At 39.1% G+C, this 27722-nt stretch overlaps 1 protein-coding gene across 2 annotated transcripts; it reads left to right on the plus strand.

Annotated features, from left to right (window-relative positions):
* The first annotated feature begins 4155 nt into the window (after nucleotides 1-4155).
* On the plus strand, nucleotides 4156-27722 carry SCOC (short coiled-coil protein). 2 transcript variants are annotated; one of them, XM_060778921.2, is made up of 4 exons: nucleotides 4156-4387; nucleotides 21438-21509; nucleotides 21596-21679; nucleotides 25011-27722. In XM_060778921.2, the coding sequence occupies exons 1-4, from the start codon at nucleotides 4336-4338 to the stop codon at nucleotides 25151-25153; spliced, it is 351 nt and encodes a 116-aa protein (XP_060634904.2). In that variant the 5' UTR covers nucleotides 4156-4335; the 3' UTR covers nucleotides 25154-27722. The 2 variants fall into 2 exon arrangements, with proteins under 2 accessions (XP_060634904.2, XP_067324781.1); XM_067468680.1 differs by lacking the exon at nucleotides 4156-4387 and adding an exon at nucleotides 18694-18875 and having other exon boundaries at nucleotides 21436-21509.

Genomic DNA, 27722 nt, shown 5'->3' on the forward strand with positions numbered 1-27722 from the left:
GCAGGGACATGAGATAAGCCTCCCGCAAGGATGGTAAAACACCAAAACATCTGGGTGTCCCCTGGGCATCATCCTTGCTCCTGACACACACACACACACACAAACTAGAAACACTCAGGTTCACTACTGCACAGTGAAGCTTGGTGACTCTTAGGCTAGATCTACACTGTCATGTAATCCAGTATTGAATTTATGTTTCCCCCTATTAACCTATCAGGCCTTAAGGTCCTCGGGGGAGGCTCTCTTCACAATCCCACCACCCTCACAAGCGCGGCTGGTGGGAATGGAGGAGAGGGCCTTTTTGGTGGTGGCCCCCCGGCTCTGGAATGCTCTTCCCAAAGAAATTAGACAGCCCCCCCTCTCTAGCCACTTTTAGGAAAGAACTGAAAACATGGATTTGGAAGCAGGCGTTCGGAAACGATTAATTATAACTTATCATGATGGTGAAGTGGTTGGAACTGGTTTTTGCCCTGGTGTACATTATAATCCAGCAAAAAAGTTCAATTATGTATTTTATTGATATTGTTATTTTTAGGTTCTATGTTATTTGATAATTGTTGTTTATATACTACGTTTTTTTTTCTTTTTTGATCTTGTACTGTGACTTATTTTCTGTAAGCCACCCCGAGTTCTGTTTAGAGAGGGGGCAGGATATAAATAAAGTTGTTGTTGTTGTTGTTGTTATTATTATCATCATCATCATCATCATTATTATTTTACTGACACAAAAACACAGCATGTTACAACAAACGAGATGATGATGATGATGATGATTATTATTATTATTATTAAGCTCAACTGTGATTTAGATTTCAAACACTGGAGAACTTAATTGCCCCCAAAACGTTCTTACAATGCAGCTTCTAAATTTAAGCTTGCTCTTTACTTTTGCCAATACAAGGTATAATCTAGCTTGTCAATATGATAGAAATGGGGGAAAAGTATTTTCTGAAATATCACTTATATTTAGTTTTGTTCTCTCTCATTGGAAATGTATTTTGGATTTGTTCCATTTCTAATTTCATTACATTCTTATTCATACAAATAAGCATTTGTCCATTGTTAAAGTGTCCCCCTCCAAAGTGGAAATCTATAAGTTTCGCTATTCTAGGAATACAACCCATTCAGTATCTTAAGCCAGCCATGTCTACTGCAAAAAGAAAGGACCAAAATCAAGCATGACTTGATTATAAGGGGCTGCAGTAGCATAACGCATTAAACTGCCAGCTGCAGAAAATTTTGCGGAGCAGAAGGTTGGCAGTTCAAAACTGCAGGCCTGGGTGAGCTCCTGCCATCAGCCTTAGCTTCTGTCCACCTAGCAGTTAGAAAAGAGTAATGTGACAAGATCAATAGGTACTGCTTTGGCAGGGAGGTAAAAAGGTGCCAATGCAGGTATGGCAGCAATTCAATCAAGAAGGCGTCCACAGACAACAGGCTCCTTGGCATGAGATATGGAACAAGAGCACCTCCCCATGGCCAGAGTGAGCACGGCCTCCAGATGCCGGAAATGAAAAAAGAGGGAAGCCTTTGCCTCTGTCTATGTACTGTCTGTCTTTGTTGTTAGTTGTATAACGGCATTGAATGTTTGTCATATATGCATTCTATAATCACTCTTGAGTCCCCTCAGGGAGATAGAGTAGAATATAAATAAAGTATCTTATTATTATCACTGTTAACTATAAGGTACTGCAATTATGGATTCAGATATCCTTTCAAAAGATAGTTGACAGAACACTATGTAACAATTTCTGCTTTTTTTTTTCATTTGCAACTGTCTCCGACTGTTTTTCAGAGGAAGTAACTCACAATCTACCTCCAAGTCTTCCTTGCCTAATAAAATCCTATGAAATGCATGGATTCTCCATATGTGAACGGACAAGGAAAGGAAAGGAAGCCAGAAGGGATGAAGGAAGGGAGGGAAAAGAGAAAAAGAAAGGAAAAGACAGAAAGGGAAAGGAAGGAAAGAGGGAGGTGCATGAATGGAAGCAAGAAGAGGAGAAAAGAAAGAGAGGAGACGTTAAATAGGAGGAGGGAAAGAAAGAACTACACCCTTGCCAGAGTGTCGCTATGGAGACTTTGTGAGGTAGTCCTTCTCAGAGCTGGAGAAATGAGAAAGTAGACAGGCAGCGGTTCCAGTGACACCCAGGCAATATCAGGTATATATTCTAGTTTATTAAATGAAAAATAATTTTTAAAAGAAAAAAATCACCTCTAGTATACTATTTGGAAAATGGCCTATTTGCAAGTAGATTTAACCTTAACATAGCCAAAGATTGCAAAGATTTCTAGGGGGGAAATCTATATATTAATTACAAGTTTTGGGGTATGCATTTGCCCAAGGAAAAACAACATTCCCTTCTCTCTTTTTAAATAGTAGTAGTAGAGGTAGACTTTGCAGATTTGCAAGAGTCCTTCTCTCTTTTTCTTCCCCTCCCACCCATGCAATCTTTTTCTTTTTCCTGACTTGCAAGGTCTCTCCCCCTCCTTTCCCCTTTCAAAGCATTCCCTCCTTCTTGTTCTTCTCTCTCTCTCTCTCTCTCTCTCTCTTAAAAAACAAACAAAAGTTTCGAAAATGGACAACTCCAGCCTGGGAGGAGAAGCAGAGTGAGGGAGGCTTTGGAAAACAAAACACACTGTTAAGGAAGGAGAGGGAAATATATATTGCAAGCAATGGCTTGAAGCCTTGACCCCATTATAATTTGAGGTAGGCTTTTTCAGATGAAAAAAGAGCTGAAAAACTCAGTTTATCTTTGAGTATATATGGTTCTTCAAATCTATTTTTAAGTGGATTGATATACAAAGTACCTGTATGCTGAATACATAAAGTTTGTGAGTAAACCAACTATATTACTTTTAAAGAAGTCTACTTATTTTGTCTCTTGAGATCGTGATTTAAAGGCAAATATATTTTAAGGGAGAGTGGGTGTTTTGGGGCAACTAAAAAGAATATTTCTGGAACTCTGCTGAATATATATATATATATATATTATTTTGTGCATTGGCATATCATTGTCTCAAACTGTTCAAAGACATATCTTGGTACATCGGTTTAACAGTTGAGAAACCTAGTTGTCTCGCATAAATGCCATTTTTGAAAAAAGTTATGACTCTAACAGGACATGCTTTTACCAAAAGGTGACTGCATCATCTTCGAAAAGGTTGTGACTTCTAGCAAGGTCATGCCTTCCCAAAGATCATAAAATCTCCAAAAGGTTCTGGAGATTTCCATTTTCCAAAACAGGCTAGATCTACACTGCTATATAATCCAGTTCAAAGCAGATAATCTGGATTCAGAAACTGAATTATATGGCAGTGCAAATTGATCCTCAGCTATAGGTTTCATGTCATAATCAGCATTGTAGGTGAAACAGGGTTAAAAATAATTTGCCCTAATACAGTGCAAAACATTGTTGGAGCATGCAAAGAATCAATGTGTGTGTGTGTGTCAACTGTAAATAAGATGCATGAAGCTGATGGGTCAGGCAATACCCAGGGATATGGCTGAGCCTGGAACTTTTGGTTACTGTTACATTTTTGTTCAGGCTTGTGCTATGCAAGTGCAGAGAGAAGAAGAGAGAAGCAGAGAGAGAGAGATATTTTAGAGTGTACTCTTGCTTCATGAGCTGCTGAAGCAGTTTTTCTCATAAAAGGACATTATGTGAGTTGATGCAACTGATCACATTGTACATATGTTCTGAATTAATAAGAGTAAACTACTTGTTCTTTACTTTTCACCTGTGTGGCATATTTTCTTTCTGTGGCAAGGCAGTGTGCGTAGGCTGATCAAATGTGAACTACTCATAGTTTATTTTACATTACGCCACAAACATATCCTGTAAACATCACTATCCATTATTAAACATATTTCAACAATCTACCTCTTTAAGGGTTATTTCTATGCTCATGTGCTCAAAACTATACTATAGGATTTGTTTTGTAACTAAATAAAATGTTGAAACGTGTTTTAGATTGGTCTTTTAATATCAAGATATTGTATGTAATATTTCCGAAACTGGACAAAAAATGATCTGGTAACATGCAGTGCTAAAGTAAAACAATGGTGATCACTCGGCACCTACTGGTGAAAGCTGTTGTAACTATTTAACTTTGTGTTATAACAATTTCCGGGAGGCTGCTCAAGGTTGGTGAGATTGTTCAGTGAACAAGTGTGCTGTTGTCAATGAGAACAAAAAAAAGTGTGTCGCCTTTACTGGAAGGATCAAGTAGCCTTTAGTGCTGCGCGTAGAATCATTAAAGTTTTAACAAAAGGAAATTAGGAAATGCAGCATTCCCTTTAATGTGTTTCTAAAATTAACAACAACTTGCTGAACCAAAATGGAAGAGGACGACGACAGTTTTACGAACATTCCCTTGGCTGATGACTCAGGTAAGGAATCAAAGGTGACTTTCTTGTTACAAAAAGTATGCTAAATAATAGAAAATATGTGTTCTTTGATCATGTATGAATGTATAACATGTTGGTCTCCTATTACCATAGTAGCGAGTGCATCCTCCCCCCCCCCCCCCAAATAAAACTCTGGTCTAATAGGTAAAGACATAGATGATCATAATTATTTTTGTTATTTGTGGAAAGCATTATGATTGCACATTTCCAATTAAGTTATCAACACAGGTTTACACCAAGGAGACAGTATAGCATTAAATTTTTATGGGGAATTCATTAAACTATCAAACAACTATGTTTACAAGTAAAATAGTTTTTGCAATATTAAAATCATCATTGCCCATGTTATGACTCCAATCATTATACAATGTGACAAATTAACTACTAATTAGAAGTAACCAGTGTAGTTAAATTACAGGTTTCAATAATTTAATATACTCTAATGAAGAAGGTAAGCATACTGTTTGATCTGTCTTCCTTGCTTTTGAAATGTTTAGGTAAAACATTATTGTGCTGTTGAGCATTGTTGTTAATATGGCTCCAACTTGTGCAAGACTGGTTAAAAATGTAGATTGTAGTAATGACCCAACTCAGAAATAAGTTTCATTGTTGTCATGCCTCTTCCACACAGCTGAATAAAATCCCACATTATCTGCTTTGAACTGGAATATATGGCAGTGTGGACGCAGATATCCCAGTTCAATGCAAATATTGTGGGATTTTCTGCCGGGATATTCTGGGTTACATGGGTGTGTGGAAGGACCCTCAAAATGTGCTTACTCAAAGTTTATTACTATCCAGTCTTGGTATTGCTTTTATGATGTTATGTTCTGCTATTGTGATATGTTAATTATGTTAATTTTATTTTGATATTTTGATTTTATCTTATTGTGCTATGTTTTAATCTGTGTTTTTTTGGGCTTGTCCCTTTGCTTGTCCCTTTGTAAGACACTCCAAGTCAGATGGGCAGATGGAGGTGGGGTATAAAAATATAGTTGTTGTTATTATAGTTACTCCCTAAAGTGAGATTAGGACTGCATTTTTCAACAGAACAAGTTTTTACTATCCCGTATTTAATTTATATGCTCCTCCACATTTTTGCTTTCAATTCATGTTTAATTTAATACTCAACAAAACAGTCTAAGTTCAATTGAGAAAGACAAGGACCATTTCTCTTATCAGGTACAGCAGCAAATGGTGTTAACTATTGTTTTGACTGCAGCGATTGTAAAGTGAACCCATCACAGGGTTTTCTTAGCACTAGCAGGATTTGTTTAGAGTAGTGGGTTGCTGTGAGTTTTCCAGGCTTTATGGCCATGTTTCAGAAGCACTCTTTCCAGACATTTCACCCACATCTATGGCAGGAATCATCACAGGTTGTGATGCCTGTTGGAAACTAAGCAAGTGGAGTTTATGTATCTGTGGAATGTCCAGGGTGTGAGAAAGAGCTCTTGTCTGTTTGAGGCAGGTGTGAATGTTGCAATTGGCCACCTTGATTAACATTGAATGGCCTTGCAGCTTCAAAACCTGACTGGTTGCTGCCTGAGGGCATCCTTTGTTGGGAGGTCTTAACTGACCCTGATTGATTCTTGTCTGGATTTCCTTTTTTTTTTTTTTTTTTTTTTTTTAGTATTCCTCTTTATTTACTGTCTTGATTTTAGAGTTTTAAAATACTGGTAGCCAGATTTATTTCATTTTCATGGTTTCTTCATTCTGTTGAAGTTGTCCACATGCTTGTGGATTTCTATGATCCCTGTGAAGTCTGGCATAGTAGTTGTTAGAGTGGTCCAACATTTCTGTGTTCTCAAATAATATACTATATCCAGGTTGGTTCATCAGATGCTAGAGTAGGTTAGCCTTTGCCTTTTTCTTAGGCTGAGAGAGTATGACTTGCTCTATATATGAGTCTATGTTATCTTCTTGCCATTGGATATGAAGGAGGGTGACTGAGTGTAAGTGCAGGGTTCTAAAGAACAATTTACCATTGGAACTGCCTTAGAAAAATAAAAATTTGTATGCCTTACCCAGGAATATGCATCATGCAGAAGGTTAGTTTTTGTTTGGATACTTTACTGAGCATGCACCATGATAAAAATAAATTGTAGTGATTGGTTCAAAGTGCACATAGTAGAAAGGTGCACAATATTTGAAATTCCATAACCTGTAGGAATTAACTGCACCATAACCTTACTATAAAAAGGTAAAAATTATGTCACATCCATTTGGCAAATGTGAACTTCCATGACCACCTAAAGACCACCTTTTGAAAACCACTAGTCAAGAAAAGCATGACCTTGTTAGAAGTCAACCCATTGAACAAGTGATATTCATGATCATTAATGTAATGGCACACAGGTAACTCAGCTGTTAAACTGAAGAACCATATCTTTAAACTGCCAAGGATAAAGACATGCCACTACAAAAATATATGTAGTTAGCAGATGGTGGTTGTTTCTTTGAAGCTGAAATTTGCAGTTACCCAAAAGATATACACTCCCTTGAAACCTCTTAGTTAAAATATGCACTCAGAGATAAGAACAAAGTAGTCTTCTTTAAAAATAACATCTCAGGTTTACTAACAAACTTCTATATATTCAGCGTACTAGGCCATAGTCCAATGTCTTTAAGCGTATAGTTCAAACTGCATAACTGGACTAACTGAAGTCTGAAAGGAGACAAACTGCAGCAAAAGTATGATAGCTGGGACCTAATGCTGGTTGCGTAATGTGGGTCAGAATTACACTCGCGCAGCAAGTGAGAGACTGGTGCATGCTATAAACTTAACTATTGCTAACTGCCATTTTTTTTACTATCCCTCACTATTACTCAAACTTAACTTAATTGGCAAAAGTATGATAACTGGGACCCAATGCTGGTTGCGCAACGCGGGTCAGAACTAGAGAAGTTAAGACATGTGCGAGACTGCTTTCAGTTTATAGCATGCTTCATCCACATATAATTAAGTTAAATTTGAGTGATAGTGAAGGATGGTAAAAAATGGCAGTTAACAATAGTTAAGTTTATAGCACGCACCAGCGCCTCTCACTCGCTATGTGAGTGTAATTCTTACTCGCGTTGTGCCACCAGCATTGGGTCCCAGCTATCATACTTTTGCCACTTAATTACATGTGGATGAAGCGTGCTATAAACTGCATGTCTTTGCTTCTCTAATCCTGACCTGCATTGTGCAGCCAGCATTGGGTCCCAGCTATCATACTTTTGCCCTAACTCCATTGAGGTCTAAAAGCATACTGAATACAAAATGGAGTCCTGTGTCTGAAGGCCCTCCCACACCAAAGAGGTACAGTCAAACTGGGAAACCAAAATGTACATACAATATAGGTTAGCAATTATATACATTTACGAACAGTTAGTGGAGGCTTGGAAGGTTGCTATTTCCAACACTCAGTGCAGGTGAAACTGTTTGTAAACAAAACCTCTAAAGGCACCACCTTTATTACTATTATTACCACCATCATCATCATCATCATCATCATCACCATCATTTAAATAGTTATTACTATTTGCCTGTTGCATGAGTGGCAGTATCACACAGAGCTTTTCTGTGGTGTAATTGCATATATTCCTGCAAGGTGACAAGTACTGGCAGTGCCTCTCACGCCAAGTGCATTGATATGTTCTGTTGAGTTGAATAAATTAATTTCCATTGAAGGCCATGACAACTGGTTTTGAGGATGTCTTAATTAGAATTTGGAATATGTTTAAGCATAATGAGTACTTTACTTTGAAAACTTGCCGTTTCTGTCAGTAGAAGATAATACAGGATTAAGTTCAAGGTGCTAAGAGAATGTTAGAGAAGCATTAACAGGGAAATAAATGGATTAGTACTGGGTTCTCTGTTACAGTTGTTAGCCTTGACATTGGGGTCTTTGATATTCTGCCCCGTTCCTCAAGCTCTCTTTGAAACTGCAGTGTGAAAATGCACATAACTCAAGTAAACGGTCTAATTATATAATTTCTTAATGAAGAGAAAGAGGGCACTAACAGTAGGATATTATTGCTCTTGGTAATTTTAAGCCATTCTATAAATTGAATGAATTATTTTAATATTTTCTAAGCAACTGAGTGGGCATTCCTTGAAGGGCTGTTTTACAAAACATACTCACACATTAGCACATGCAATTAGTACTATATTATACTGAATTTTTTCCATGAGAAATTTCAGTAAGATGAAGTTTACCATGCTGTTGATCAATCCAGTGACCAATTACTCACATCTCATAAATATAAACAATCTAAGCATATGAACAATTAAAACTCATAACAATATATAAAACAGATTAAAAACCACATAAAAACGTCATTGCTTGGGACTTCAAGATATGCACACTAGTCACATGTGGGGGGTTTTGTGTTTGTGCAAAAAACAGCAATTCTCTGTACAAAACGAGTAGGACATTAAATTTGCAGAAAATAGCTGGAAAAAATATCTGTCTTTTGTGAATGAATTTTGCACCAAATAAGCCCCAAATTGGGTTGTTGTAGGGTTTTTTGGGCTATATGGCCATGTTCTAGAGGCATTTTCTCCTGATGTTTTGCCTGCATCTTTGACAAGCATCCTCAGAGGTACCTCAGAGGATGCTTGCCATAGATGCAGGCGAAACGTCAGGAGAAAATGCCTCTAGAACATGGCCATATAGCCCGAAAAACCTACAACAACCCAGTGACTCCGGCCATGAAAGCCTTCAACAATACAAGCTCCAAATTGTGAATAATGCAGTTTTTGAAGGTGTTTACACAAGAAGAAAATTGCAAAAAAAATGTTGCATATTTTGATAACTAATTTTGCAAAGAATTGCATCCTTAATTAAAATAAAGGGCCTTTCTTCATTTCCTTTAAGAACAAAACTTGGGGGGAAAACAAAAAGTAGATCTATAAGTGAAAGGATGCCTCAGTGCTCTAGTACTGAAGATAAAATTCCTGTTTCGTCTTCCTCTTTTTTACTGCCATCCCTTTATGGTGGTAGTGAAAGCAGTCTAGTGTTTTCTCGCCAACTTGTTACTTCAAAGTTGCAGTAGACTTTGAACCTTCACCTTGGTGGTTGTCAAGGTTACTATCTTGGTTTCTCCTTCAAGTCTACCTCACTTCATTAAGTGTTTCCCAACTTTGGTACCAGAAGTAGATATGAATTGGAAAGAACAGGGATAGGTTCCTACTCCACAAACAAGAAGAGCAGCTCAACATGTTTCAGCAAACTTTTCATTCAAAGCTAATATTATGCATTTGTGACATGAAACTACCAAGTTGAATAAGTTTAAATAAAGAAAAACATTTCAAATCTTCCACAAACCATTTAAAAGTTTCTTCCAAAATACACCCTAGAATTATTATTATTTTCAAAAGCCTCCATCTTTTTAAAGATTTGCATTTTGGTGGCAAACCATATAGATGCATGCTTTCCCCATATGGCAGAAGCAAATTGAGAATACAGTTATCTATATAAATAAAAATGTAATGTTCGTTTGCAGGATTAACATCACTCAAAAACCACTGGATGAATTGACACCAAATTTGGACACAATATACCTATCAGGCCAATGAGTGACCATCACTCATAAAGACATGGAAAAACAAAGCAGAAGGAACTTAAAAAGTCAAAAAAGCAAAAAAAAAAAAAACCCGCTATAGCATGTGCGCAAAAACGACTCCCTTGGCAAACAAAACACACAATGGCATATCCACACTCCCTTCTGGACTACAGCTCCCAGCATCCCCTAGGCCAGGCTCTTTAAGAGAGGAGGATGATCCAATTGCACTGCTTCCCAGATGCAAGCTTTCTTCTCCTTGGATTTCTTTGAGAGCATTCCAATCCCTGCGAATTTCCAATTTCCTATTCCTGGACTACAACTCCCACCAATCTTTCAGATAGATAGATTAGATAGAGAGAGATAGGTAGGTAGGTAGGTAGGTAGGTAGGTAGATAGATAGATCGACCAGGAGGACTGCTGGGAGTTGCAGTACAAGAATAGGTAGAGAAGGAAGAACGAGGAGAAAGAGGAAGGGAAAGAAAGGGGGAAGGAAGGGAAGAGGAAGAGAAGGAAGGAAGGAGAGAAGGAAAGAAAAAAAGGGAAGGAAGGAGAGAAAGAAAGGAGAGAAAGAGGGAGGGAAGATTGGCCACAGCATCGTGTGGCGGGTGCTGCTACTAATGTATAAAAACATTAAGACAACTGCTGCTACAGTCAGAGATGAGCCAGAAAAATATTCTATCGAAGGACTCGCCAGGGCCTTTAATTACTGGTTTAAAATAATCTCAAAAATAATAGACTCCCAAAATGGTACTTTTTAGAAAAATCTAATGGTCAAAACCAAGCTTCCTGGTCAGAACAATTAACAAGGTTCCTCCACACCTGTGAATTACAAATTGCCTTCTTAGGCCAGAATGGGGATGCTGAAAAAAGGACATTAATTCAAAGGAACCTAAATATTAAAGCCCAGAAAGATATAGCCATCTTGTCAAACACAAGATCCTTGAAGTGGTTAGGATACTTTAAACAAAATTTCCAGCGGGCACCGTACCTAAAAGCTGATATGCCAAGACACCCAAGAATCGCTTTTACCAGGGCAAGATATGAACAAATGGAGTCCATGGAGAGACACGGCAGATGGAGTCATAACCACACTTTACATAACTGCAATCTATATGAAGAAGAAAGGAAACAATACTTATAGCCTTTTGTTTACAATAAAACAAGCGAGGATACAGCATCCAAAACCTCATTTTTGTTGGCTGATTACAACCCCATTCTGACAACAGAAGTTGCCCTTTATTTGTTTAATTAATTAATTTACAGCACTTCTACCCTGCCTTTCTCAGCCCGAAGGCGACTCAGGGTAGCATACTGACTGGCAACAATTAGATGCCACAACACAACATTCACCAATTAAAAACAGTTAAAACACATAATAAAAACCATATAAAATCAATTAAACTATAATAATTCATGTCTTCCAGTTCAACTCCTTATCCTTTTGCATCGTTTTAGGGCATTCCGTATTCGTTATTTCATAATACTGCGTTTATCTGGTTACACTGAGTTCCAAAAGCTTGCTCGAAGAGCCAGTTTTTCACTCTTTTCTGAAAGGTTAGGAGGGAGGGGGCCGATCTAATATCCCTGGGAAAGGAGTTCCTTAGCTGAGGGGCCACCACTGAGAAGACCCTATCCCTGTCCTCACTAAACGCGCCTGCGAGGCAGGCGGAATCAAGAGCAGGGCCCCCCCAGATTATCTTAAAGCTGCTAAAAGGAGATCAGAGTACATAGATCAGATTGAGGTGCAGTGTAAGGGGGATGAGGATAGTTGATGTATATATCTACGGCTAAGCTACATTGGTTGCAAGCTGACAAATATCTGTATATTTGTATTTTATTTTAAAAGGACTAGATGTATGTTGTGTTTGCACTGTTTCTTTTGATAACACCAACTAGCTAATCAATAAAATTATGCATATAAAAACCACAAACAAAGTTAAAAATTTGGCATGTCCTTTGACCAGAAACTGGCCATTTTGAGTGCCTCTGGTGTGGTTGTAAGGAGGTCCTTCATTGTGCATGTGGCAGGGCTCAGATTGCATTGTAGTTAGTGGTTTATGGTTTGCTCTTCTCCACACTCGCATGTTATGGACTCCATTTTGTATCCCCATTGCTTAAGGTTGACTCTGCATCTCATGATGCCAGAGCGCAGTTTGTTCAGTGCCTTCCAAATCGCCCAGCCTTCTGTGTGCCCAGAAAGTATTTACTCATCTGATATCAGCCACTGATTGAGGTTCTGGGTTTTGACTTGCCACTTTTGGGCTCTCGATTGCTGAGGTGTTCCTGCGAATATCTCTGTAGATCTTTGGAAGCTGTTTTTTCATTTAAGGCATTGGCTTGCTGTCTGATATCTGAACAGAGGATGAGCTGGAGATATCAATGCCTTGGTCCATCCATTGCTGTCTGCTACTTCCCGGTGGATGTCAGGTGGTGCAACACTGGCTATACAGTACAATTTCTCCGGTAGTGTTGGGCATAGAACATCCTGTGATAATGTGGCATGTCTCATTAGGCAGCATTGCTATGAAAACTGGGAAATATAAACATTAAAGTTATCAATATTATTATCATGTATCCACAGAGATCTACACATAATTCCAACAAATATTGTTTCACCAAAAAAAGAAAACAGAAACTAAAAACGGAGAGTTCCATGAGTCAGTGTCACTCTAATTTATGTATTTCCCATGAAAGATGTAGAAACAATGTCGTGTATGTCTGGAGCTAAATTGTGTGGCTGGGAAAGGAATTAGCAGAAGAAGACAGCTCTATCTGTATCTTGATTCCTGACACTACATTTCCCTACTTGTGGTTTTAAAACCACTGTCTTTCACTAGGCTTTGCATGATAATTCCCAAGAGGGTCAAAGGATATTACATCTTGTTCATTCAAATGAAGGCATTGAGCCAATTTATTAGATTCTGCTTATGAACTTCAAAGAGATTTAAATTTCTTTCTTTCTTATTTAAAAAAGAGGATAGTGGAGAGAAAAAAGAAAGAAAGAAACAGCCTAGACATTGTTTCTTTCTTACTATCACAAACTGCAGCGTGCTGGTTGTTTTCCTTGAGCCCTAAATTAAATCAACTGAAATTAGGTGAAGTGGTGCATTCTGACAGCATCATAGAAACCATGCCATGCCAGGGGCCTGAAATGACCTCTTAGTTGCTAGGTTGGTTTTGCAATCAAGACAGCAGACCGTGTCTTGGTGCGGAGACAAAGATTTTCTTCATTCTAGCAACAATTTGCAACCAATAGGAGAGTGTCACTGGCAAATTCCAAAGTCACAACCCCAGTACTGGATGCATGTTTTCAGGGATTAAAAAGGATTATATGGGTTTAAAAAGGCCTTTTCTGAAGGCAAACAGCTTGTAGCAACTCTAATTATATTATCTGTGCGACAGAAAGTTTCAGGATCATGCGTAAATCCCCTCATATTCTGGGTTACTTGATATTTTTATATAAACACTAGCTGTACCCACCACACATTGCTGTGGCCAACCTGCCCTCCTTCTTTCTCTTCTACTTTCTTTCTCTCCTTCCTTCCCTTTTTTCTTCTCTCCTGCCTTTCTTCTCTTCCTCTTCCTTTCCTCCTCCCCTCTTTTTTTCCCTTCTTCTTTCTCCCCTTTCTTCCTTCTCTACCTATTCTTGGCCTGCAACTGCCAGCAGTCCTCCTCATTGATCTACCTACCTACCTACCTACCTACCTACCTATCTCTATCTAGTCTATTTACCTTATCTATCTGGAGGATTGCTGGGAATTGCAGTCCTATCTCTATCTAGTCTATTTACCTTATCTATCTGGAGGATTGCTGGGAATTGCAGTCCAGGAATAGAAAATTGGAAATATGCAGGGACTGGAATGCTCTCAAAGAAATCCAAGAAGAAAGCTTGCAGTTTGGAAGCAGTGCATTTGGATCATCCTCCTCTCCTAAAGGGCCAGGTCTAGGGGATGCTGGGAGCTGTAGTCCAGAAGACAGTGTGGATATACTATTGTATGTGTTGTTTGCCAGGGGGAGACGTTTTTGCACATGCGCTATACCATCTTTTGGCTTCTTTGGCTTTTTTTAAAATTATTTGGAATATGTTGCTCCTTAGATGGAGCAGATAGAAAGAAAGAAAGAAATTGGAAAAAAATAATATTTACATGGAAAGAGTGGGAACAATATTTTCAGCAAAGATTGGAAACGTGGGAAGAGAGAATTAAGAACAAGGAAGGTGGGGAAACAAAATGGAAAAAAAAGAGGGGGGGGTGCCGGTTAAGATACTTCCAGGAGTTCCCTGGGCAGGTAATTGGGAAGTTTGTTGTCTGAAATAGTCCCTTTGTTGTCTTTTATTCTTATTAATAAGTCGTCGGCTTCCCATTGATGGTCCATTGAGTTTCTTCATTGTAGATTACTGATACAAATTTCCTTATTTAAGTTTTTAATATACTCCAGAAAATTTCCCCAATCTGTCTTGGGTAGTTTCGCTATATTCTGTGATATTTTTTGAGTTAAGATGTCCATGTTCATAATATCCCATACTTTTAACAGCTATTGTTCTGCTGTAGGGGTTTTATTAGATCTCCAAATTCTGGCTATTACTATTCTCGCCGCTGTGGTAAAATAAAAAAATATTTTTTTTGAATTTTTGTCTTTGATGGTGTTGCATCCCAGACCAAGAAACGAGACCATAAGATTAAATCCACCACACTGGACTGTAGGAAAAACAATCCTTTTTTATTGCTGAAAAAATGGTTACAAAAGAAAGTTAAATGCAAAGTCAAAAAGCCACCATAGAAACACAGCAGTCAGGAAAATCTCTGAACTTGAGCAAAAGTCCAAAAACACACAAGACAAGAACCAGGAACCTGTTAGCCTCTCGCTAACCATGTACTTGAAAAACTAGAAGCCTCTGGGATTACCGGGAATGGAACACAGGAATTCTGCCAAGGCACAGCCACAGTCCCAAACGTTGCTTGATCTAAGGAGGCACCCGGCAGGCGGCCCCTTATACCAAAGAAACTATTCCTTGAAACGCCCCTTGACTTTGAAGCCTGAGCCTGTCTCTCCTGTAATCTATTTGACCTTCGTAGGAACTGTGAATCACTCCTGTCTCTCATTATCTGTTCCCGTCGGTCCTCATTAAAAAACCCAGGTGGAGAGCTATCATGGCTGGATTCCAAAACATTTTCATCTGGCTGTTCAGTTTTGTTTTCCCCGCCACTGAACTCAGCATCAACACCAGTTTCCACATTGTCAGGGAAAACTACATGTTCAGTGGCTTGCTCAGTTGGAAATACTATCAGAGAATCAGGTTCACACAGATCAGATTCACACAGATCAGGCTGAACCCCAACAGATGGAGTCTATGATCCCTAATAACATTGCCTCTGGCTTAAACTCTATTTTTACCTTTAATATCGTTCCGATTATTTTATAAATTTAATGCCAGAAGCTCTTTATCTTTTTGCAATTCCACCACATGTGAAAATAATTTCCTTTGTGTCTTTCGCATTTCCAGCAAACATCACTAATTTTAACTTTACTGAACTTAGATATCTTTTCCGGAGTAAAATACCATCTATAAAATGCTTTATACCAATTCTCCTTGAGTTCAGATGCATAGGTGTACTTTATTTTAATGCACCAAATATAAACCATATGAAAACAATAGAGACAATAAAAACAATAAAACAAGTCTTCATGTGGCTAGCTAGAGAAAGGGAAGCCAGTTGGGCGGTCTCAGCTAGCCATGCAGAGATCCACTCCACAGCCCAACTCAGATTGAACAGCTGAGATGGGGGTGGGAGTCTGCATGTTGGTGCTCGGGGGTGAGAAAATGGGGGCTAAGCTGGTCCTTGGGAGACTCGAGGAGAGGTGTAGGGATGGGGGGCTATCTCCAATTTGTTTGGAAAACTATAATTCTCACAGGTCAAACTATATATCTCTTTTATGGGGTGGTGGTGGAAGTCTTCAATATCAACGAAGAATCGATTTAATATAACTTTTTTTTATACTGGCCAATTAATGTAGAAGAGGGGTGCAGGTGTCACAGTACTATAGATCATGTGAGTTCCAGTATAATAGATAGGCACAACTGGGGGGAACAACAGCAAATGCCATGTCCTACTATATCTTGACAGCAGGGATCCGATTAATATGCACTTTTTGCACTATTTATTTATTTACAGCATTTATATACCGCTTTTCCCACCCCTAGGGGGACTCAAAGCAGTTTCTTTGAGTATACAATTCTTTAGTGTATTTTTTATATTTTTTCCATCTCAACTACCACTTTAATGAAGGCTGCCAAAGCTATGTTATGCTCCTTTAAAAGCAAAAACATGGTTTTAATTAATTTTAACTCAATCATTGACAATATCTTGCATTTAGCTCTAGAATCTGTATTGAAATATTTGCTAAATTGTGGGTTTTGAGAGCTGAGCATGGACAACTATTGTCAGCTGGCTTTTTCTGTATAAGTGATTGCCCATATATTGTGTTGTCTATTTCTGCCTTGCAATGCAAAAGGTTCCAATAGTGCTGGTGCTTAGCACCATAGATCTTCTGTGGTTCAACAGTATGCATTTTACCCACAAATAAACTACACTAGGTTCAGTGATGCACAAGCTTATTGTATGTTCAGTGAGCATTACTGTATTGATGTGGAATGGAAACAGTGGTTCTTATTGCCCTCCATTTGGGATTTTAGACTGCCGATTGACCTATCTTAAAGCAATATTTTCATGATTAATATGAAGTAATTTTGTAAACTTTTGGGTTAGATCTAAACGGGCAACATTAATTTGTAATATGTTTTTAAGCACAAGGGCTCATTTAATGCATCTGATAAATTCAGCAGCTGCTAGCAAAAAATAATATATGTGAGTCTGTAAGGTATTGTGCGACTTTGTTTTTCGGATTTTGATGCAATACTCTAATATGACTACTTAGTCATGAATTAAATGCCAGTGGGTGAATTCTAAGTATATTCTATTATTAGAATAGAACATTCCTATTAAAGTGCCTAAGGATCTACCCACTGTTTCTGAGGCAACATATTTGTGTCAGTGTTTCCTTTCTAAAACAGAAGAAATGCAGATCCCGATGTCACTGGAGGCAAAGCTTGTGACACAGTCTCTCTACACATCCTGCAAATCATGTAGCTCTCCAAATATTGTTCAGCTGCAAGCATTAGTACCACCAGCCTCCCAGATCCAGGGGCTCTTAGATGATATGGATTATCTTGATCCATTTCAACCTGTTTTCATGCCTGACTGTTGGACAGGAAAAGATTTTATTCCCTTGGTGGATTATCTTTATTAGAAACCAGACAAGAGTGTGTGTTTCTGTTGGAAGTTGTAGATATAAATAAATAGAAGCTTTACCACTGTTTCTGAACCAAAATATACCCTGCAGTATAATAAAATGTCACTCAGGCTTGTGTAACAAGTAACAATATCTTTACTACCGTTCAAAAGATCAAACAGAGCAACAATACACACACACACACACATAGAGCAGTCTGTCTGTCTGTCTGTCTCTCTCTCTCTCTATATATATATTCTGTTTATTCCCTCTGTTCTCACACAGAGAACAGAGGGAATAAACAGTCCTTTTCAACTGTCTTTAAAATATGCTTCATGCCTTAGAAATGATCAGGCTTCAGAGAGTTGGCAGCGCTCTCTTCACTCTCCAAGGTGAAAGTGGCAGTTCAAATAGTTTGTCTCAGCAGCAAGCCAGAGACAGCAGTCAACCAGAATTCTGGCCCCTGGCATACTCAGCCAATCCACATGCCTTTCCAGTCAACCCATTGCATCATAGTGCTTTTTTACAAATCCCCACAAATTCTGCGGGGTCTCTCAATAATTTTGATAATATTGACCATGGTAGCCTTCTAGGATGTTTTCCTGAGACTGGAAGTGTTGTTTTATAATGGCTCCATTCCTTCCCTGGGGATTCAACTTATAAAGCACAGTAGACCCCACTTTTGTTGGAGTTAGGGCCAGAGGATCGCTTGTGCATTGAAAAACGCTGGCTTTTATATTTAATCACACGTCAGACACTTCCTTAGTGTCTAGGACTGTGTGATGTATCAGCGAATAATGTGTGGAGATCCGAGTAGGGTGACCCTTTGCATGTGACAGATGGTAATTTTGTCAGTGCCGATTGTTTTTAAGTGCAGGCCAAGGTCTTTAGGACTGCACCCAGTATACCGATCACCACTGGGACCACCTTGACTGGCTTGTGCCAGAGTCTTTGCAGTTCTATCTTTAAATCCTCATATTGTGTATTATTATTATTATTATTATTATTATTAATACCCTGTTTTCTTCCTAGTTAAAAACCATTAAAACACCACAGCACCCCCTGAATTGGTCTTAAAACCTTGAAAAGCGGTATAGAAATGCAGTAAACAATAATCTTTACAAGCCTATCTAAATAAAAAGCCTGTCCCTTTCTAAAATGCATGGGAAAACAATATCTAAAAAGACCTTACAACTCTCGCGAGAGTTGACACTCTCATAAGGGAAAAGAGACAAGGGCGGTAACAGAAGCCCCGCCCCCTCTGTTTTCCTTCCTCCGCTTCCAGCAGCGCCAGGCAAACCGGCAAAGACAGGCCACGCCCACAGCCGGCGGGATGCCTTTGGAAGCGAGTCGGCCGATGAGTCCCCTCTTTTCATTGGCTACTCTGCGAAAAGCCGTCGGTCATTCCTTCGCTGTGATTGGTGGGCCCATCCTCAACCCTTTTCGGTGGTTGTTTTCATCGACGCATGGCGCGTGCGCAGTTTGGTCCTGGGCCAAAAGAGGATAGCCGCGCAGGCGCAGTGACCGCTTTTGAACTGGTGGGAAAGGCGCTGCTGGACGGGGTCCGAGGGTCACTTGGGCAGGTGACGGGCGCGCGCGCTCAAAGGCCTCGAGACAGAGAGAGAGAGAGGTGAGTGCGCGTGCGCAAAAGGGCGAGGGCTTTGGCTCCCTGAGGGATGGAGGAAGCTGCTTATGACAACAGAAGGAATCGAATGATTTGGGGCTGTTTGGGTGGGAATGCTTTGTGGGGGGAGGGGGGTCGACTTCTAGATGTCATTTAGAAGCCTATAAATAAATAGATAGGTAGATTAACAAAAGCAATAATTAAAAAACAGGATCCCCCACCCTCCAGTGTGGTGGGGACACATACTGTCAGGGAGGCTTCCTTCTTGGGATGCTCAAGGAAGGCCCTGGAAGGGAGAAGGTTGTTTCTTCTTCTTCCCTGATTGCATAAGGCTTTAGACTAGGATGAAGAGGAGTCAGCCTGTCTTGTGTGTAAAGCCTTGCATTCATTTGTGGCATCTTTCAGGCCCTTCACACCTTCAAGGAAGTGTCTTCCTCCCCACTTTCTCTTCATCCATCTTTTTGACTCACATTTGTTTCATCTAGAAATTAGATCTCATTCAGGATGAGGTTTGATTAAATGCATTGATATTATGGTCAGCCTACGTCTCAATGGAGGGAAGCAGCTAAAAGGGAAAAAAGGGACCAACACAAATACAGTATTTATTTTATTTATTTACTATATTTATATAGTAAATTCTCAGCCCGAGGGCAATTCAAGGCGGTTTACAAAACGGCACAATTCGATGCCCACAATAACATAAAAACAGTTAAAACATTTAGAATAAATAAAATTCAGTAAGTAATAAAACTGATAAAAACATAGATCCTCCATGTCTGCTTACCAAAATCGTTATCCATTTGCACTATCTAATTGCATTGTCCAGTCGTTCCAAAATCAGGGTTTGTCTGCTACACTGCATTTGAGAAAGCCTGCTCAAAAAGCCAGGTTTTGACTTTTTTACGAAATGTTAAGAGGGTGGGGGCCGATCTAATGTCCCTAGGGAGGGCGTTCCACAGCCGAGGGGCCACTGCTGAGAAGGCCCTGTCTCTCGTCCCCACCAACCAAACCTGTGAAGAAGACAGGATCGAGAGCAGGGTCTCCCCAGAAGATCTTAGATTCCTAGATGGTTCATAAGAAGAGATACGTTCAGTACAGTACATACAGTAGACCAGGCATGGGCCAACTGATACATTAAGTTCAGTTTTTCTTTATCGATTTGCTATTAATTATTGTATTTCAATATTAATATCAAGTCAGTACAAAGTTTATGGTGTGGCATAGGCTAGGCTAGGGCTATTTTGGATAGTAACTCTTAATAACCAGAAACTAGATTTATCTGGCATCTAGCAATCCTCATGGGTGGTAACTGATCTTCACAGATTAGAGAGACGATTGTCCAAAACTAACAAAATGAAGTTTCATCAGGGACAAATGCAAAATACTCCACAATAGCCCTCATCACACTAGATGAGGGGTTTGTAGTTTAGGGAGGAGCCTTTAACAGCCTCACTAAACTACAAACCTCCAAATTCTTGCAGGAGGCAGAACCAGATTTTAAGTGGATTTTTTCTCTAGTGTGATGAAATGATGGGCAGAAAAAATGAAATGCAAAAATACATAATGTGGGACACCTGGCTCGACAGCAGTACATGTGAAAAAGATCATGGAATCTTCATGGACAACAAGTTAAACATGATCCAACAATGTCATTTGGCAGCTTAAAAAGCCAATGGGATTTTGGGCTGCATAAATACGAATCTAGTGTCTAGATCCAGGGAAGTCATGCTACTCCTCTATTCTGCCTTGGTCAGACAACACCTGAAATACTGTGTCCAATTCTGGGTACCACAATTGAAGGGAAATGTTGACAAGCTGGAATGTGTCCAGAGGAGGGAGACTAAAATGATGAAGGGTCTGGAGAACAAGCCCTATGAGGAGCGGCTTAAAGAGCTGGACATGTTTAGCCTGCAGAAGAGAAGGCTGAGAGGAGACGTGATAGCCATGTATAAATAAGTGAGGGGAAGTAATAGGGAGGAGGGAGCAAGTTTGTTTTTTTGCTGCCCTGAAGACTAGGATGCAGGACAATGGCTTCAAACTACAGGAAACGAGATTCCACCTGAACATTAGAAAAAACTTCCTAACTGTGAGAGCTGTTCAGCAGTAGAACTCTCTGCCCCGGAATGTGGTGAAGGCTTTTTTGGAGGCTTTTAAACAGAGGATGGATGACCATCTGTTTGGGGTGCTTTGAATGCGATTTTCCTGCTTCTTAGCAGAAGTTTGACTGGCTGGCCCACAAGGTCCTTTTCAACTTTATTATTCTGTTATTCTAATGTCAGGAAAGCATTGTCCTTTGAGAAATAGGGGGGGGGGGGGAACTGTACTGAAGATGTGTGTGGTGGGAAAGTGAAATGTTCTATAATTCTCTTGATAGGTGATGTGTATATGTACGTATAGTCAGCCCTCAACATTCACTGTCTTTTGAAAAAGTCACTGAACCTGCACAGAAAAAAATGACTGCTTTTTTCACAGTCAAAATGTTAATGCAGATGCTACCCATTGAAATCATGGAATAAAAACCAGACTCTGTGTGCATACCACTGATCCTATTTTCTTCTTTTTAAACAGGACACATCACTGACATACGGTGTTCAAGAACAGATAAGATCTTTTCAACAATGATGAATTCAGATATGGATGGTAGATAGCATTTTTACTTTCTTTGTGTTTTCAGTCTTATGTATTATAAAATTTAGCTCTTCTAAAGATTATCTCTTTTATTCTAGCTATTGAGGCTGAAAATCAAGTGGAATTGGAAGAAAAAACACGTCTTATTAATCAAGTATTAGAACTGCAGCATACACTTGAAGGTTAGTGTTCTAGCTCAGAAGGGTAAGTTTATCTATATGCAAAATGAATTAGTATTGTCTGGGTAGATGCAGTTGCAAATAACTTTTGATGGGATAAATAGGCAAGAGATCTCAGAAATCTAGCTGTGGATTGTCCATCATTGTATGAGTTGCACAGCATTAAAGAAATGTCTAAAAGGAAGATCTGGTGTCAGATGATGACTTTTAATTCTAGAGTCTATAGGACATGGATAAAATAATTGTAGGGTTACATCCTTCTGTTTGTCTGCTTGCTCTTCGACCACATTGTTTCTTATCATTGAGCAAGGGGGTAGAAATTCCCCAGTTAAAAGAGATGAGTATACAAACCTGAAAATAGGTAGCTGTTTCCTTCTATTGACCATGGTAACCCATAAATAAATAAACAAACTTTATTTATACCCTGCCACCATCTCCTGAAAGGCACTCGGGGCGGCTCACAAAAGCCCCCCAGAGTCCTGCATATAAAATAAACAACCACCTAAGTATGAAAACAGTAACACATAAAACTATTGCAGCAACCACAACAAGCACACATAACATCACATAATAATAAAATTGTTAAAATTATAAAATACAGTATTATCTGTGGATAAAACTGGTTGTCATCAGTTAATGAACTAAAATGCCAGACTGTGTAAGCAATCATCACATACACCCATTTCAGTCTATTCAAGGTGAAAGGCCTGTTAAAAAATCCATATTTTTAGGCTGGATCGGAAGGATTCAAGGGTGAGGGCTAACCTAATCTCTTTTGGGAGGGTATTCCAGAGCTGGGGAGCCACCACAGAGAAGGCGCTCTCCCTCATCCCCACCAACCATACTTGGAACGGTGGTGGGACCGAGAGAAGGGCTTCCCTGGCAGATCTCAGAGCCTGCACGGTGGTCCTTATGTATGTGATCCATTTGTTACTGTTCTGTAGTGAGTTGTGACTGATGGGTAGTCCCTTGCACATTAGGGAAACAAGTGCCCATTCTCCACAACAGATTCCCAAGAAAATCTAGATTACATTTTCTTTACTTACTGTGAAAATAACTGAGGTGCGGGATTATTGTGCAACTTCAGCAGCTTTTAGATGACAGTGATTTTTTAAGATCTATTTCAACCCATTTTCTAGCCCTGTTGAAATATTGTTGGTCAGTCTAATGTGTATAGAGCAGCTATCTAACGTACCATTATGATAGGCCCATTTTTAAAAACTCTTTTCTCCTGCCAGGCTGCAAGGATGTTTCTCAAGGTTCAAAACATCTTTAAATCTGTTTTGGGACCTAGTAAGAAAGGCTTCTGATTAAACCACCACATTCCTTTAGCAATTTTGCTGGGGTTGGCTTATTTTATTTTATTTTGGTATGGTTATAGGACTCTTGGGTTGCTGAATCAGTGTCTGGGATCAGTAATAGGATATGTGAGTACTGTTCCTGGCAGTATGCTTTTGTAGTTGGCAGGACTAAAGTACTATTAGATTCTTCTTCGGGAGGAGAAAGATGGTTCTGTGATGCAAGATGCCATTCGTGCATTTAGATTGATGAGCCTACTGTGGCCTTTCCTGGATAGCCTGGTCATATGGCTTCATATTCTCCAAGTGTTCAATTTGGATGAGTGCAGTTTGTTAGTCTGCTTATGAAGAATGTTTGGAAACAAATTGGAAAATATGGTAGCAGGACTACACATCTGGGAGTAAGGAATAATCTTAATTGTCTCAAAAACAACTATATTGGCACTTGATTCATTCCTGTGCTCAATTCAAGATATTTCTAATTGTCTTGGGACCAGGAAACCTCAAGGATTACTTTTGCCAAAGAAACTTGCACTGCTTATATGATGTTTTCCTTTTCAGGTGCTGCTGCCTTCAGGGGAACGGGGTCTTTTATTTTGCATTTATTTGGAGTATTTATGCCCTGCCCTTCAGCCAAAAAGTCTCATAGAACTGCTCACACATTCTTAATTTGACTATTCTCTGATGTCAGACATACCATCCAAAATGTATATTTTTGTCTCAAGGATCAAGTGTCTTTTTGGACACTTTGTTTTTAAGTACATGCATTGGATTGATTGTTTCTTCCTAAATGCCCTTCTAGAGTATTTACATATTACTGATTTTATCTTTCAGTTATAATTTTTAGTGAAGTGGTCTGGCAACCTGTTAGTTATGATGCTGTAAATTAAACTCAGAGCTACACAACAATTTTCTATTCACGTTTACTGCCACGGTGCTTTTTCCATAATCATAAATGTCCCCAAAACCCACTTTAAAAACCAGTAATCCCGAGTAATGGAATTCTGTGGTTGCTGTGAGTTTTCCGGGCTGTATGGCTATGTTCCAGCAGCATTCTCTCCTGACATTTCACCCACATCCATGGCGGACATTCTCAGAGGTTGTGAGGTCTATTGGAAACTAGACAAGTGAGGTTTATATATCTGTGGAATGTCCAGGGTGGGAGAAAGAACACATCTCTGTTTGAGGCAATTGTGAATGTTGCAATTGGCCACCTTGGTTAGCATTTAATGGCATCGCTGCTTCGAAGTCTGGCTGGTCGTTGGTGGCTACCTGAGGGGATCCTTTATTGGGAGGTGTTAGCTAGTCCTTGATTCTTGTCTGGAATTCCCCTGTGTTGCTCCTTTATTTGTTTGTCCTGATTTTAGAGTTCGTTAATACTAGTAGCCAGATTTTGTTCATTTTCATGGTTTCCTCCTTTCTGTTGAAATTGTCTCCTTTCTGTTGAAATTGTTTTGTGTGTGTGAATACACACACACAAAACAAACAAAACAACAGGGGAATTCTAGACAAGAATCAATCCAGGTCAGCTAAAACCTCCCAACAAAGGATCCCAAGCAGCAACTAGTCAGGCTTTGAAGCTGCAAGGCCATTCAGTGCTAATCAAGATGGCCAATTGCTTGCCTCAAACAGACAAAGAGTTCTTTCCCCCACCCTGGACATTCCACAGATATCTAAACCTCACTTCACCTATTTTCCAATTGAACCCACAACCTCTTAGGATGCCTGTCATAGATGTGGGTGAAATGTCAGGAGAGCATGCCTCTGAAACATGCTATACAGCTGGAAAACTCACAGCAACCCAATGATTCCAGCCATGTAAGCCTTCAACAACACATTGAATTTTGTGGTGCTGGCAGGTGGGGTCGCAACATCTTTTGGCACCACAGAATTGTCTAGTCCAGGACAGCTGGATTTAAATTAGGTTTCAGGGGTTGAAGCATAGCTAAATATCATAGCAATGCCTCTGATGAGGATCTCAACCATGGTTTGCATCAGAGTCAAATGCCTAACATAACCATGATTTGTCCTTACAGATCTGTCTGCAAGAGTAGATGCTGTCAAAGAAGAAAATTTGAAATTGAAATCAGAAAATCAAGTTCTTGGACAATATATAGAAAATCTCATGTCTGCCTCTAGTGTTTTTCAGACTACTGACACAAAAAGCAAGCGGAAGTGAGGCATCGAAAACCAAACTATCATGTTGTGTTGTTGCTGCTGCTTTTAATTTTAAATTGCTTAAGGCTACATAATATTCTAGATGGTAGCATCATTGAATATTTGAAGATTTGATGGCAGTGCTAGACATTTTAAACCTTTCTTAATGAACAAGTAAACAGTGCAAGTCTTGGTGTTAGTTTTCAGCAATGTGCAAAGATAATGTAGAGAAAACATTGTACAGTCTGAAGACAAGTGCTTTTGAAATGAAACATCAGTTTTTATGTTTCAAATGTCATATATTGCCAGGTACTTTAAATATCAAACATTTTACAGTGGTACTAGCAAAATAATACAGTGTTGTGTAGAGTGGTGTGGAAATCCTTGTTTGGAATGAGTTATATGCATGACTTTCCCTTGGCTTCCAAAAGGTTTAACTCCTTTCTCTCCATCCCTCTTGATGATGTTCAGAATTATTCCAGATAGAAGCAAACAGTGACTTGTTTTTGTTAATACGTCAAAGCAGGTTAGAGACTTATTAGTTTGATGTGATTTGTTTGCACAGTTGTAAAGTGGGAGAAACATTGTATAACTTGACACAGCTCTTTAGAACGAATGAATTATAACCTTTCCATCCTGCTTCAAAGTATAAAGCATACGAAAGGGAACATGGGCCTTTAAAGAACAGTTAGTTGCATGACAGTTGTAATAGTCATAAATGCACAAGCTTAACCTTAATTTTCAATGAAGATGTAGTCTTAATTAGCATTTAGCTGCCACATATCTTTTAACTTTCAGGGTCAGAATAAAGTTGCACTTTTCCAGGCATGAACAGTGGCATACCTCTATAAAGAAACATTAGCCATTTCTCCCAGCCTACCTGATAACATTCAGTTAGTGTGGCTTCAGCAAGGTGTATGGGAAGTACCAGCAGTTAGGAATAAACAGTCAAACTGATTGCATTGTATATTTGTAGCCTCATATTATGGAATACACAAGTTATGTGAAGTAGAAAAAGCATGACAAGCTTGTAGTTTTGATAAATGCACTGAGAAGAAACATTTTGCATTGCAATTGAGTTGATAGGATGTTAGGAGATAGGGCAGGCATGGGCAAACTTGGGCCCTTGGGGTGTTTTGGACTTAGGCTGTTAGGGATTGTGGGAGTTGAAATCCAAAACGCCTGGAGGGCCAAGTTTGCCCATGCCTGAGATAGGGCTATGTGAACCGAAATTGCTTCTAGCTTGGTTTGAGTTCATCTGGGAAGCACTTCTTTAAATCAGGGTTTTTTGTGAGATTCAATTTTGTGCTTTTTCTTTTGGGTAGATTGCTGAATGTTTTTGAAACCACATGTCCAGTTGAGGAAAAATCCCTGCAAACAGTATTCTAATTTCCAGTATTGACTATACATTGCATAAGAACCCAAGATATCATTGAGTCCCAGCTATCAGTATTAAAAGTGTTTCAACTTTCTGTCAGTAGAAGAAAACCACCATCTATGACAATGTAGGGATTTATAGTTCATAACAGGAAAGAGTATTCAGGCAAGATGATTTTTTTAAAGGCCAGTTTAAATGATTGTTATAGGAAAGTGGTTTTCCACTTTTGTGTGTCCAATGAATTGTTTCCACACTGATTTGTTGCCAAATAGCCTTTGTGTCTTGATATAGAAACTGGTTTTGGAAAGGATGGGATTTATAGTGCTGTATTTGCTTTGTGAGGCAAGTTTAACTGAGTGGTGCCTTGTCCTAGCCAACACTCCAGCTGAACTGTGTGCTGTGAACAACATACAATATTGTATGTTGTCTATTACAGAGAAATATTGTTAGTTAGGCAAGCTGTCTTTAGTGTTGAAGAATTCCAACATCCATCAGAACAGCAGCATGAAACCTTTGATCCTCCAGAGGTTTGGATCATAATTGCTTACTCATTATAGTCACACAGGCTAGAATTTCTGTGACTTTGAGTCCACACATCTGTTAGGCTGGTGTTACCCTAGTACTGCATTCATTTCAAACATCCATTGCTCTACAGTCCTGCTTACATGAACATCGCCTTCTGAAGTTGTGTGCCTGATGCTGGTTACTCTTGTCAGAATAGCTAACTTCTGGTAGTGGAATTTGGAAATTGGTGGAAGTGTAATCTTTTGAGCTGGAGGCCATTTCTGTTAGTGCAGATAGTCTTGTACCATCTAGGTAGCTTAATAAAAAGAGTTTACAGTTATGGCCAGTCAGGTAACCTTTGTTTGATTGTTAACATTTCAGTCGTTTTGATTAACTGTTGGACAGAGTGATTTTTATTTCTCTGGAACTCTTCCTCTCTCTCTCTCTCTTAAATCCAGAAAGCTGTCAAGGAATTGCTTGATATGTGTTTTGAAGGTGTATTCATAGGGAATACTTCCAACATTTTAAGTTTAACATTAAATCATGCAACTTGCAGTTTGGGAAACTGCCATTTAAATACGATTGGGTAGACAATGTAACTCTTGATGTCCTAGATATTTCTTACTGTGAAGAACTCCACTGTTGTGGCCTTTGTTGACTTAACAATTGTTACTCCAGAATTTACACTAAATAAAAGCTTTAAAATTTC

This window comes from Anolis sagrei, chromosome 5, assembly GCF_037176765.1.
Source record: "Anolis sagrei isolate rAnoSag1 chromosome 5, rAnoSag1.mat, whole genome shotgun sequence".
Lineage (NCBI taxonomy): Eukaryota > Metazoa > Chordata > Lepidosauria > Squamata > Dactyloidae > Anolis > Anolis sagrei.